The sequence below is a fragment of the Mus musculus genome, chromosome 11 (genome assembly GCF_000001635.26).
Source record: "Mus musculus strain C57BL/6J chromosome 11, GRCm38.p6 C57BL/6J".
NCBI classification, from domain to species: Eukaryota; Metazoa; Chordata; class Mammalia; order Rodentia; family Muridae; genus Mus; species Mus musculus.
The window spans coordinates 78,144,409-78,157,599 of NC_000077.6; the positions used below are offsets into that span (position 1 = coordinate 78,144,409).

The following is a 13,191-nucleotide window of genomic DNA, read 5'->3' on the forward strand; positions in this document are numbered from 1 at the left end:
GGCAGGAAGGTCACGAGTTCAAGGCCATCCTAGGCAGCTTAGCTCTTGGACCCTATATAAAAATAGAAATAGATGCTAGTCCCAGTACTCTGGACATAGAAACAGGCGGATCTCTGAGTTCCAGGACAGTCAAGGCTACACAGGGAAAGACAAAAATAAAAATAAATAAATAAGTAAAAATAGAGCCAGACATGGTGGCACACAACTTAAACCTCATTTTTTTGGGAGGGAGAAATAGGCAAATATCTGAGTTTGAGGCCAGCCTGGTCTACATAGCAAGTTCCTGCAAGTTCCTGGCTGGGGAAGACCACAGAATGAAACCCCAGCTGTCTGTCTTCTGACATACACACACACACACACACACACACACACAGATAGAAACTGGTCAGTGGTGGCACATGCCTTTAATCCTAGCACTCAGAAAGCAGAGGCAGGCAGATCTCTGAGTTTGAGGCCAGCCCGGCTTAAAAGCAAATCCAGGACAGCCAAGGCTGGTTACACTGAGAAATCCTGTCTTGAAAAATAACAACAACAAAAAGGTAAAAATAGAATTGGAGCTGAGGGTATAGCTCAGTTTGACTGAGTGTGTGCTTAGCTTGCACAAAGCCCTGGGTTTGATTCCAGCACTGAATACAGCAGACATATTGGCACAGACCTGTAATCTCAGCACTTGGGAGATAGAGGCGAGAAGACTAAAAGTTCATGGTCTCCTTGGGGTATATGAAACCCTGTATCAAAAAACAGCGGGGCTGGGGAGAGGAAGCAGTGGTTAACAACATTAACTGTCCCCTCTGAGGACCCAGGTTTGATTCTCAGCACTGACGTGGCAGCTCGCAACTTGTAACTCAGTTTCACAGCATTTGATGTGCCCTCCTCTGGCACTAAGCACAAAATGGCACACAGACATACATGCAAGGCAAAATGCCCACACACATAAAAGTATTTTTTAAAAACTCAACAACAGCAAACAACCATTTAACTTCACTTTCTTGTAGGAGCAGAAAACTCACCTTCACTAGTTAGGACTTTGTCTACTGAAGGTGACACGTTCCTTGTCATGGTTGTCTGACTCTGTAAGCAGGCCCTGCTGGACTGGCTTTGTCAAAGCCGCTTTTTCTCTGTCCTATTCCCCCTGTCTCTTTGTGATGGAAGTCCAGCCTGAGGCTTCAAAAACACTCAAAACAGCAGTCAGGTGCTCAGCTACACCCCAGCCTCATTTGTCAGAGCAGTGAATGGGCAGTAACGTTGTTTAAGTTCTGTAAGCATCCCACCGTTCTTGGCTGTGCCCTAGTCCTGGCTTCCGTGAACACACTTGTAGGCATACCATCCAATGACTCCAAGGAACGAGCTGCCCAGTGTGGGGGTGCATACCTGTAACCCCAGTGCTTGACAGGCTGGTGCAGGAGAATTTTTAGTTTAAGACCATCCTGAGCTACAGTCCAAGACTCTGTCTCAAAACCAAAACAAACCCTGGACATCTTGGCTTGGATTGGCTCTGTAGCTGCAGAGGGACATACTTGCTTAGGTGGATGTCCTCTTAGAATGTGCCATGGGGTCCCTTGCTTTGAGAATCTTCAGCTATTTAAGAACTCTGCTTATAAATTTGATTTTCTCCTGGCCTATCTTTTTACCAGGAAATGTGATTTTGATTTTTTTTCTCTCTTAGCCCCAGATCCCTGCTCACTTTCCTAGCTCAGCATCACAGGTAAAGTGGTGGCTCGTCAAAACAGTCACTGTGTGATGCCTGAGATAACCACAGGTTCTCTTTGTTGTGTTGGTTTGTTCTGTGGATGGGGGAAGGGGTTGGTTTGTTTGAGACAGACTGTCCTTGACCTCTAGATTCAGCTCTGAGAGTTGGATTACAAGTGTACATCACCATACCCAGCTAGCATGCTCCTTTTCTCTTCATTTGCTGGGTGCTGGTGTTCTGCCTGCGTGGCTATGTATCGAGGCCAGAAGGGGGCATCGGCTCCCCTGGAACTGAGTGACATGGTATCGCTAATGCTCACTGTGTGTTAGGTACTATATTACATTTTTATATGCACTATATTTGTTTGATTTAGCTTGTTGAATTTGAGCATAATTATGTCGCCCAAGATGGTCTTAAACTCTTGGGCTGCAGTGATCCTTCTTGCTAGCCTCCCAGGTCAGGTGACTGCAGGCGTGTGCCTCTGCAGCCTGCGGGTGTTGGCGCTGTGAGCTCCCAGGATCTCAGTTAGGTTTGCAAGCTTGCCCGCACAGTACGACCCTCACCTGCCAGGCCTCACTGTCACTCTTCAGTAACTCTCCATGGAAGACTCTGGCCTTTATTTATTTTTTGCTTTAATTTTCAGAGACAGCCTGTCACTCTTACAATGCTCCTACCTCAGCTGCTAGAGCGCAGAGTACAGTGTGAGTCACATATCCCATTCCTTGTTTCTTCTACACACAAGGCTTGTATACGTCACATGACTAGCCATTGCTGGGCCAGAACTCATTGGTCAGACTCCCAACCCTTCTCCCTGTAGATTCCAAGTTTCCATCACATCTCAAAACAAAAGGATAACCAGTGCAACCTCTGGAGGAAGCTGGATTTAGGAACCCCACCCACCCCTAGTTCCCTGAGTAGACAACACTGCTTTCTGTCCCACCCTGCGCTCCAGCTTAAGGTCAGGGGTCTAACATTTGCTGCTCCCATGATCAGTTTCTTTGTTCTGACTGGGCAGACTCTGCCAAACCTGCTTTTCCTGAAATAACCATAAACAGCTGTGATTCATGTTCATACCACATTTTTCCTGTTTGAGCCTCTTAATACCAGTAATTTTATAACATTAAAGCAGGTTTCATTTCTGTTGACAAGTGAGGAATCACAGAGTGTTCACTTGTTAAATGATGGCGCCAGAGTTTGACCCTAGATACAGCCCTTTTCTCTAGCCACAGATTCTCAGTTCCCTACACTGCCATGTCCATATGAAACCCATACTAGCTATTTAAGTAAGTTTTTCTTTTTCAGACAAAACTGAAAGATCTACTGTCTGTGGTTAGAGGAATTTGTTAGGCAAGTAAGGTGCCAATGCGCCTGCATGTTGGGAGAGTTGCCATAAGAATACATAACCAGCTGGGTGTGGTGGCACACGCCTTTAATCCCAGCACTCAGGAGGCAGAGGCAGTCGGATTTCTGAGTTCGAGGCCATCCTGGTCTACAGAGTGAGTTCCAGGACAGCCAGGGCTATACAGAGAAACCCTGTCTCGAAAAATCAAAAACAAACAAACAAACAAACATCACCAATAGCTGGGCATGATGGCACACACCTAAATCCTAATACTTGTTGCTAAAACCAGAAGATGATGAATAAGCCTATGCAGAACTCCATAGTGAGATCCTATCTCCAAAAATCAAATCGGAAGCTGAACATAGTAGCATGCTTCTGAAATCTAAGCCATGGCAAAAGTCAGATGTTCAAGACCAGCCTGGTGTGCATTGTGGGACCCTGTTTCAAAATATCAAATATAAATTTGATCATGGGGACACAGGCAGTACAGGCGGAAGCATCAGGATTTCAGAGTTGGCATGAGGTCCACGAGACCCAGAGAAAGAGGGAAAAGAAGAAAAATAGATGTTAACCGGGGGCTTCCCCTGCCCCAAGGGCCAAGCTTTATCTAGTATAGGGAGCGAGTGGTGTCGTATCCTAGAGTAAGGGCACCTTTGTTCAGTGTGCCACTCTCGGGGATCCCCTCAGCAGATGCTCCCAGTCCACACCCCACACCCCCCACACACATTCATTCTTCTAATTCAGCTGTTCTTTTCGCTGTCGGCATCAGTGGAAGCGTACTTCAACCCATCTTGCCACACTAGGGGAAAACCTAAGGGCTGATACTCACTTTAAACTTAGACCTTTTATTCAACAAGCCACTTCCTATTCCAGGTCTTCCTCTTGGGTTTCAAGTAAAGATGGCTACTCGACACGGAGAGGAGATTAGACAGAGAAGAACTCAGAAGCAGATCTGATTTAGTTCCTATGTGAACTAAATAAAACCCAGCACTTTCAACTTCTGTTGCTCAGCTGAGTCCGTTGTTCCTTTGGACAGTCCTGCACTAAGCCCTTGTCAGATGTGCAGTGTGTCTTACAGGACAGGCACTGTGCTAGGGTATCAGCAACAGTGCACTGCTGCTGTGGTAGCCTGATGGGGACTTAGGCCACCACAGGATGCTTTCTTTGTCTTGGGTTTTTTAAGATTGGATCTTCCTCTGTAGCCCAGGCTGGCCTGGGACTCAAGGCTGCCCTTCTGCTTCTGCCTCCCGACTGGTGTTATAGATATGAAGTACCACAGCTCAGCCAGTTTGAACCTGGGGCTCACTGTCTGTCTGTCTCTCTCTCTCCCTTTCTTTTCTTTCCTCCCTCCCTCCCTTCCTCCCTTCCTTCCTTCTATCTTCTTGCTTTGTTGGGTTGTTTTGTTTTGTTTTTTCAAGACAGAGTTTCTCTGTGGAGACCAGGCTGGCCTTGAACTTAGGGAATCTCTTGCTTCTGCCTCCTAAGTGCTACATTTATTATTATTATTATTATTATTATTATTATTAATTATTATTATTTTACTATGCTGCAAAGCAACAGAAAAGAATTTCTTTTTTTGTGTGTGTGAAAAACTTAAGAGTCAATCTGTAATGCAATACCTCTATCTTATTCCAATGTCAATTAAACAAACAAACAAACTCCCACCAGCCACCATGAAAACAGGCCAACTAAGATGGTAAGAGAACCAAAACCACTTCATCTGTCCATCTCTGAAGAGCAGTGCCTCCTGGTGTCTCACATCCACCTCTTCTGTGTACTTATGTACAGCACATTGTTTCCACGGATGAACGCATCTCCGTACTTATTCTTCAGCTGTCCATTTACATACTCCTCTGTCTGTTCCAGGGCTATATTCATGTAGCCATCCAGGCAGGCCAAGACCCCTCGATAATCCACGCCAGAATTTAATTTCACCACAACTGGCCGTCCGATGATCTGCTTTAAGAAGTCGCTAGGGGGTTGCTTCCGCAGGCTCATGTTTAACAACCCTTGCAGCCAGTTCCAGAATGCTCACAGGCTGGGCCTCCGCGGACGCGCGTGCCCAAAAAGAATTTCAGGAATAGTTAGTATGAGGCAGTGTTAGAGGTTAATAAGGTAGGTTTTACGAACTAAGAGGATAGCTCATTTGCCACCAGGAAGACCTGGATTTGGCTCCCCAGTACCCAAGGAAAGCCAAGCTCCGCTGTGCTTACAAAAATCTGGGAGGCTTACTAGCTGGCTAGTCTTTTGGAGTTAACGAGCTACAAACTCTGTCTCAATTATGGTAGTAAGGATTGGATCTGTAGGGGAAGGCATGAATTTGATCAAAATAGTTATACAAAATTCTCAAAGTACTGATTTTTTTTTTTTTTTAAGAATGAGGGAGAATGAAATAGAGGAGTGATTGTTGAAGGTAGCTGGTGTCATTTGGCCTCCACAGGTAAACACACGGGAAACACACAGACACACACAAACACACGCACTCTCGAAGATGCACATGTACATACATGCATGCATGCACACACACAGGTTTCAGTTGATCCATTCATTTAGTGTCATAGCCAAGTGGCAATGGAACATGCCTTTATTCCAAGCACTCAAGGATAGGTGGATCTCTGTTTGAGGCCAACCTGGTCTATAGATTGAGTTTGGGCTACACAGAGAAACCCTGTCTCAGAAGAAAAAACGAAAAATAGAGTGTCACGTATCCCAGGCTAGCCTTTAGCTCTCTTTGAGGTTGAGGGTGACCTTAAATTTCTGATTCTTCTTGCTCCTATCTTCCAAGTTCTGGGATCATAGGTATACAAGATCATGCCCGGTTAATGCATTTTGGGGGATCCAAACCAGAACCTTACTAACCAAGTGTAGCCCTAGACCCATGAAGGCTTTAAATTAGATATAAATATGAACGTTAAGAGACCAGGAGAGAGACATACATGAGCCAGAAACACAGTGAGTGTGGGCTTGGTGGGAGCTGAGCACAGTGGCTTGCACCTGGGATTCTAACACTGACATGGCTGAGTCAGGAGGGTCTCTGCCATTTCAGGGACAGCCCTGTTGTCTGATGAAGTCTGGATTCCAAAAGCATAACGGGAGTGGGGCACTGCTGACCTGGCTGAGTAGGTAAGGTGCCTGCTATGCAAGCTTAGCTACCTGGGTTCAACTCCCAGACCCCACATAGAGGTGGCAGGAGAGAACCAGTTGCACAGAATTGTGCTCTGACATCCCTCCATATCATTCACATACAGTTATACACACAAGAGAAACAAGAATCAGTAATTAAAACAAGAGGGAGAAAAGTCTGTGTTAGTTGTTGGTATTTTTGTTTGCTTGCTTGCTTGCTTGCTTTTTTTTTGGTTTTTCGAGACAGGGTTTCTCTGTGTAGCTGTGTCTGTGTCTGTCCTGAAACTCATGCTGTAGACCAGGCTGGCCTCGAACTCAGAAATCCGCCTGCCTCTGCCTCTCAAGTGCTGGGATTAAAGGCCTGCACCACCACCTGTATTTAGTCCTGGAACTTTCTACAGAGCATGCCGGCCCAGAACTCCGCCTGCTCTGTAAGTTTTGATGAGGTAGAATAGAATGGTAGAAAATGTGCCTAGAAATGGGAAGGAAGGAAAGAGGCTGTCTACCCAGGAACCTGTTCTATCTGTCCTGACTCCACCAGTGAGGCAACATACATTTCCCTAGACACAGGTTTCACTCTCCCAGATGTAAAAAGTACTCAAAAATCTACCTTACATCTTCATTTACAAAATGAAATTCTTAAAAAACAAAACAAAACAAAAACCCCAACTTATGTATCTTAGTGGAGCTAGGGAGAAAGATCAGCAGTGAAGAGCAGTGGCTGCTCTGCCAGAGGACCTGGATTCAATTTCCAACACACTGGTGCCTCACAGTAGTCCATCCTCCAGTTCCAGGGAGTTCAGCGCCCTCTTCTGGCCTCCAGAGGCACTTACAGACATGGTAGCATAAAACATATTTTAATTTTTTTTAATGTATAAGACCAGTCCCTATGTAGTACTGGCTGGCAACTTTCTCTGTAGACCAGGCTGGCCTTGAACTTGAAGTGATCCACCTGCCTCTGCACCCTGAATGATAGGATTAAAAGCATGTACCACTACTGGCCAAAATGATATTAAAAGAATTTTTTACATTTAGACCTAAAACAAAAATTTTCAGTCTTTAAACCTTGTAATGAATTATACACTCTAAATAATGTGACTTAGGATGGTGTCTATGCCCGTTGTAAATATGCTTTGAGGGCTGGAGAGATGGCTCAGCAGTTAAGAACACCGACTGCTCTTCCAAAGGTCCTGAGTTCAAATCCCAGCAACCACATGGTGGCTCACAACCGTCTGTAATGAGATCTGATGCCCTCTTCTGGAATGTCTGAAGACAGCTACAGTATACTTACATATAATAAATAAATAAATAAATCTTTCTTTTTTTTTTTTAATAGATTTTTTTTTCAGGATACTCACTTTTCCTGAAATTCTCTTCCATGATGAAACCAGGAATCCTGGGTTTGCCTCAGTAAAGGTCTGTCTGAAGACAGGGACTTCTGCAGGCCACTGTTAGTGATGTCACAAGGCCCTGCCTCTTTCCCTGCTGCTGCTGACATTAACCAGAGCCAAAGAAATCATTTGGGTGGCTTTTAAAGTTGTGTCTTTTAGAGAGTTTTCTGGTAACAATTTCTTCTAAATGAGCTGGTTGATGTCAAGGTAAATTGGACAGTGTTTTAGGCTGATGAGATGGAAGCGTAGCCGGAGCCGGGTACATCCCCAGCTCTGGTCTGCTTTTTGAGCATGGGACCACATACTTGTTTCTCCTAGACTTGAACTTTGTCTTTTCCTGCTTCAGAGAACAGCAGTTTCCCCCCCAGTTCTTCTACCATGCTCCCCTGGGTCTGCTTCTGCTCCATTGATGCCCGGTGACATGGCTCTGAATGGAGGCTCCATTGGGCCAAGGCCAACCAGAGCTACCAGCTGGGCACTAACAGACTAGCCCTTGGTCTTTCCTGGCTTCTTTCTGCCAAGGGAGGAAGCAGGGAGGGAGTCAGCCAGCTGAGCCCAGGCTCTGTGCCAAGCCATTTTTCCTCTGCTTTGGGCAGTGCGTATACTTACTCATTCAGCAAGTGTTTATTAAGTTCTTTTTGTGTGTGCTCAGGGTAGACCCCCTTCTCTGAGAGAAGAAAACAGCAGAGCTCCCTTGTAGGAGGGAGCCTGGCATCCTTAAAGAGGTCTTGTTATGGAAAATGTTCCCTTTGGATTGGAAACCCAGCATCCGCTGGAGTCCCCTGATGGGAGGCACCCGGAGATGAGAACAAGGAGACTGTTAACATTAATGAAGCACACTGAGTGGGTATTCCTGCAGTCTCCAAAGGAAGGCAAATCTTTCCTTCTCCTTTTTGGAAAGTGACAGTTGCCATGGATGAAATACAGATGGTGTTTGCCACCCAGGACTTAGAGATGGCCTGTGTCGTCTTCTCAGTCCCTCCCTGCTGTCCTCCACATAGGCAAATAAATAAAGCCTTTTGATCTTCAGCCAGTCAGGCCCCCAGTAAACTGTAAACAGACGTGAACTTGTGAGTGGGAGAGTTGGCAGCTTCCTCCTTCTCTCCTGAGAAAGCATCTTATTCCCTGTGCCAGATGGGCCTGTACACCCATGGCCGAAGCACCCCAGCTGCCTCGCTAGCCACTGCAGACTGAATGTCTGCCTAGGGACTAAGAGTGTCCCCTTAACCAGTGTCAGGAATGACTGAGGAGGGCACTGGCAGGCGGCTCTGCTTAAAGCTTTAACCCTGCACCGTCCGGGCAGGTGGGAACTTGGAGCCTCATGCTGTACTCTTGGTGATGTCCATGAGAACCGGCTACACTCTAGATTTCCAAGCTAGAGACTTGGAAAGTTGTTTTTCCACCCTGATCCATAGAGACCTCTGAAACAGGCTCCCAGTGGTCCTGCCCCCTGCAGTAGTAGTGAGGGTTACTCCCAGGCCTGGCCTAGTGTGCGTCCCCAGTGAGTGTCAGCTGTGCTTGTGGTTGTGGGGACTGTGGTTTTATCTAGAGTGAATGCTGTAGATGACAGCCCCCTGCCCCATCTCTTCAGTAGGGCGTCTAGGAAGGCTGGTTGGCTTGGCATCCTGTCGTCATGGCTTCAGTAGGGCGTCTAGGAAGGCTGGTTGGCTTGGCACTGATGAGCCCTTCCTCTCTGCTCTCCTTCCCTCTCTTTCTCTCTCTCTCTCTTTCTCTCTCTCTAGGGGACACTACACAGAAAATGAGAACTGCTCACTATCCCACCCCAGCCGAATTGGACGCGTATGCTAAGAAGGTCGCAAACAACCCACTGACTATAAAAATCTTCCCCAACAGTGTGAAGGTTCCCCAGCGGAAACACGTTCGTCGTACTGTGAACGGCCTCGACACATCAGCCCAGCGCTACAGCCCCTACCCGACTCAGGCCGCCACCAAGGCAGGCCTGCTTGCCATTGTCAAAGTGCCAGCCAAAAGCATACTCAAGGACTTTGACGGCACCCGAGCTCGGTTCCTCCCTGAGGCCATCATGAACCCCCCAGTGGCACCCTATGCTACTGTGGCACCCAGCACTTTAGCCCACCCACAGGCCCAGGCTCTGGCCCGCCAGCAGGCTCTGCAGCATGCACAGACCCTGGCCCATGCCCCTCCCCAGACACTGCAACACCCTCAGGGTATACCACCACCACAGGCACTGTCTCACCCTCAGAGCCTCCAGCAGCCTCAGGGCCTGGGCCACCCTCAGCAGATGGCCCAAACCCAGGGCTTGGTCCACCCTCAGGCCCTGACTCATCAGGGTCTCCAGCACCCCCCTAATCCCTTGCTGCATGGAGGCCGGAAGATGCCAGACTCAGATGCACCCCCGAATGTGACCGTGTCTACCTCAACTATCCCCCTTTCAATGGCGGCCACCCTGCAACACAGCCAGCCCCCGGACCTGAGCAGCATTGTGCACCAGATCAACCAGTTTTGCCAGACGAGGGCAGGCATCAGCACTACCTCAGTGTGTGAGGGCCAGATCGCCAACCCCAGCCCTATTAGTCGCAGTCTGCTCATCAATGCAAGCACCCGGGTGTCGACCCACAGCGTCCCCACACCAATGCCTTCATGTGTGGTCAATCCCATGGAGCACACCCACGCGGCCACAGCCGCACTGCCTGCTGCAGGTCCTGTCAACCTGCCCACAGGCATCTCTCGAGCCCCCACTGGCTACCCTAGCGACCTCAAGCCAGTTACCTGGAACCAGCACCAGCTGGCTCACCTACAACAGATGTGCAGCGAGGCCGGTGGGACGCCAGCCCCTGGCCTGACAGGCAAACATACAGCAGGACGTGAGTTGGCAGGGCCTGGTTTTGTGGGCAAGGCCGCTGCCTACCCACAGGAACTCTGCCTGGCACAGTCCTTCCATCTGAAGCCACCCCTGGAGAAGCCGACCCCATCCCCACCGGTCAACGGCCTACCAGCCCCACTGGCCTACCCGAATGGCCACTACTTCCAACCCCTGTGGAACAACATTCTACCAACTCCCAATAGCGACAGCTCGGGGTCTCAAGACCTAACCATGCCATTCCATGGTGGGCAGCCCACGGGTGCACCCCTCGACTGTGGGGCAGCTCCTGGGGCCCACTACCGAGCAGGGACTGGGGGTGGTCCAGTGGCAAGCCAGAACAGCTTGATGCAAACGGTGGATTACCTGAGTGGGGATTTCCAGCAGGCCTGCTTCCGAGAACAGAGCCTGGCCATGTTGAGCAAAGCCCACCGAGCTCCTGGCACCCGAGCCCCTGATCCCACAGATAGTCGAAGTCTTCATATTCAGCACCCAGGGTATAGATAGGGAGCCGGGACGCTCTCCTCAGGCAACACACATTGCCCTTCTAGGTTTAGTCTTACTTTTAAGTAACTGGATAGTTTCAAAGCTTCCCTGCTCCAGTGTGATCATCCTGAGATGTCTAAGGAAGGGAACTTGGCCGGGTCGATTTGGGGGCAGAAGAAGGTCCTTTATCCTTCCCTCAAGCAACTCTTGGTTTCCTGTTAGATCCTAACCCTGTCTTCTCAGCAGCTGTCTGTCAGGCAGTCTCCACCCTGACCACTTCTGACTCTCGCCATCTTTTGCTAAACATCTATTTCTTTGGGGACTAAGTTATGACTGAGGGGAGTGGCCTAGGCCCTTAAGGTAGGCTTCTCGGTCTGGGACTAAGAAACCAGACTTCCTAAGTGCTCTGGAAGCTAATTCCGTATGTCCCCCAAAGATCAGCATAAAGGCACTCCGCCGTCTCTCCCAAGCCCTCAGGGCTTGGTGCTCATTTCTGTTGTTCTCAAGCCACTGCTCTTGTCCCTGCCAAAGCCTTGCGACTCAGAGAAAACCATTGCATTGGCATCTTGGTTCTTGACTCTCCTTTGCAGAGAAATGCAGTGGCCATCTGGCATTCCCAGGACCTCCTGTCACCGTTGCCTCTGTCCAAACTCAGCTATTGTCCTCAATCCTGCCTACCCTCCCTCCTAAGAGAAACAAACCAGAAACTACCTTACTTGAAGAATTAGTTCTAGGTAAAGGATGATCACACTAGAGTTTGGAATTAAAAACACCAAAAAAGTTTGAAAAAAAAAAGTTTAAAAATGCATTTGGTTCTCTACACTGGCTAAGAATCACTGGTCCACACTGTAAGTTCTAATGTCGTGTCTCTGTATGAATGAGTGGTTTGAGGAGCATTGTGTATGAGTGCCCCACAGGTACAGTCACCCTCTAAGTTTTGCAGCCCTTCAGTTTAATGAAGAACAAAAGGAAAAACACAAAGCCTTAAGCCCCTTCAATTCCTCCTCCACCAAACGTGCGTGGTTCCGACCGCTGCAGAGGGGCTTACATTGGGAATGGCCCCTCTTGCCCCTCACCCATTCAAGAGCATCTTCCACCTGTTCCAGGACCAATGTGTCTCATTCCCAAGTGGCAATTAGTTGTCTAGAAATTCAACACTTCTCTGTAACGTTAGACTGTTTTGTTGTAAATTCTTGCACCTGTCTTCTGTTGCACAGTTGGGCTTTGAAAGTAATAGTACTAAGCCCTTGCCTTTCCTCGCCTTGGGGGAATGTGAGCTGATAACTGAAGGTCTGGGGTTTATTCTCACTGTTCCTTAGCCAGAAATTCTGTAGTGATCTGAAGCAATGTGACTGAAGACCAGTTTTTAAATTATGTGTTGGCAAGTTGCCTTATATTTAAAAGAAGGAAAAAAAAAAGGAAAAATGCCTGCGTGTGTTATGCCAAATGATAGCAACACGAAGTCCTAATTTATTGTTTCCTTGCTGTCTGAGCACTGGTATCACTGTCCTGTCCCCGAGCCCCTCAGCTTCTGGTGCAATGCCTCCTCCGGGGTATTGGCCGCCTCACCCAGGCACCTCCGCTAGCCACTTATTTGAAGAGCTCTACTCTCTCCTTTGACCTCCAACCTGACATTGTAACCCCAAATTCTCCTTCCTAGGGGGCTGCCACTGTAGGAAACTGGACCAAACACCGACTTGGGGGCTTTCACACCTCACCCCCACCTCTAGTCTGCATGGAAATTGTACTGTGATTCCCTTACCCTGCAAATGACTGCCCCCAACTTTGGTGTAAGGTGTTTCCTCGTTCAGCCTGATTGTCTCCCACCCCACCCCAGCCAATCCCCAACCAGCAATAAGGGTCCAAGCAATAAGGGCCTCATATCTACATTCCTTGCCTCCAAAATCCCATGCCACCCCAAAGGAAACCCTGGACTCCCCGACTTTCCACATACTGTAGCATCTGGTCTCCATCTCTCACCTTACCTGTGGTGGTTTATGGGCATGGTGGAATTTTTTTTTTTTTTAAGATTATTATAAAGCAGTAAAACACACCAACCTCATCTTTTTTTTTTTTTACCTTGTCCTATTCATTTAATGTGGGTGCTTGAGGTGTTTAGGGTTGTTTTGTTTTTGACAATCTCTGTAACATTTCACTTAGAAAAGGGGTAGTTTCTTTGGTGGTGGCAATAGCCCATTCACCTTTCAAATGCCCTCCCCAATTTATCGTCTCAGACTGGGATTGGTTCTAAGGTTATATGCAGTTCAGTCAAGCCCTCTTAGGGACCAGCTGGAAGCCGGTGCCTCACTGCAGGCCC

General features: G+C 48.1%; 1 protein-coding gene and 1 pseudogene across 4 annotated transcripts in view; one reads left to right on the forward strand and one right to left on the reverse strand.

Annotated features, from left to right (window-relative positions):
- The window catches only part of Fam222b (family with sequence similarity 222, member B), a 62,650-nt gene extending 49,719 nt beyond the window's left edge, over positions 1 to 12,931 (forward strand). For 2 of the 4 annotated variants that reach the window (NM_145430.3, NM_001364110.1), the window contains exon 3: positions 9,289 to 12,931. In NM_145430.3, coding sequence (NP_663405.1) covers positions 9,289 to 10,895 — 1,607 coding nt within the window. In that variant the 3' untranslated portion in view covers positions 10,896 to 12,931. The remainder of the gene's footprint in view (positions 1 to 9,288) is intronic. The other 2 variants (NM_001346762.2, XM_030245839.1) reach the window with 2 other exon arrangements.
- Positions 4,616 to 5,100, reverse strand: Gm12571 (predicted gene 12571; annotated as a pseudogene).
- Positions 12,932 to 13,191: the final 260 nt, after the last annotated feature.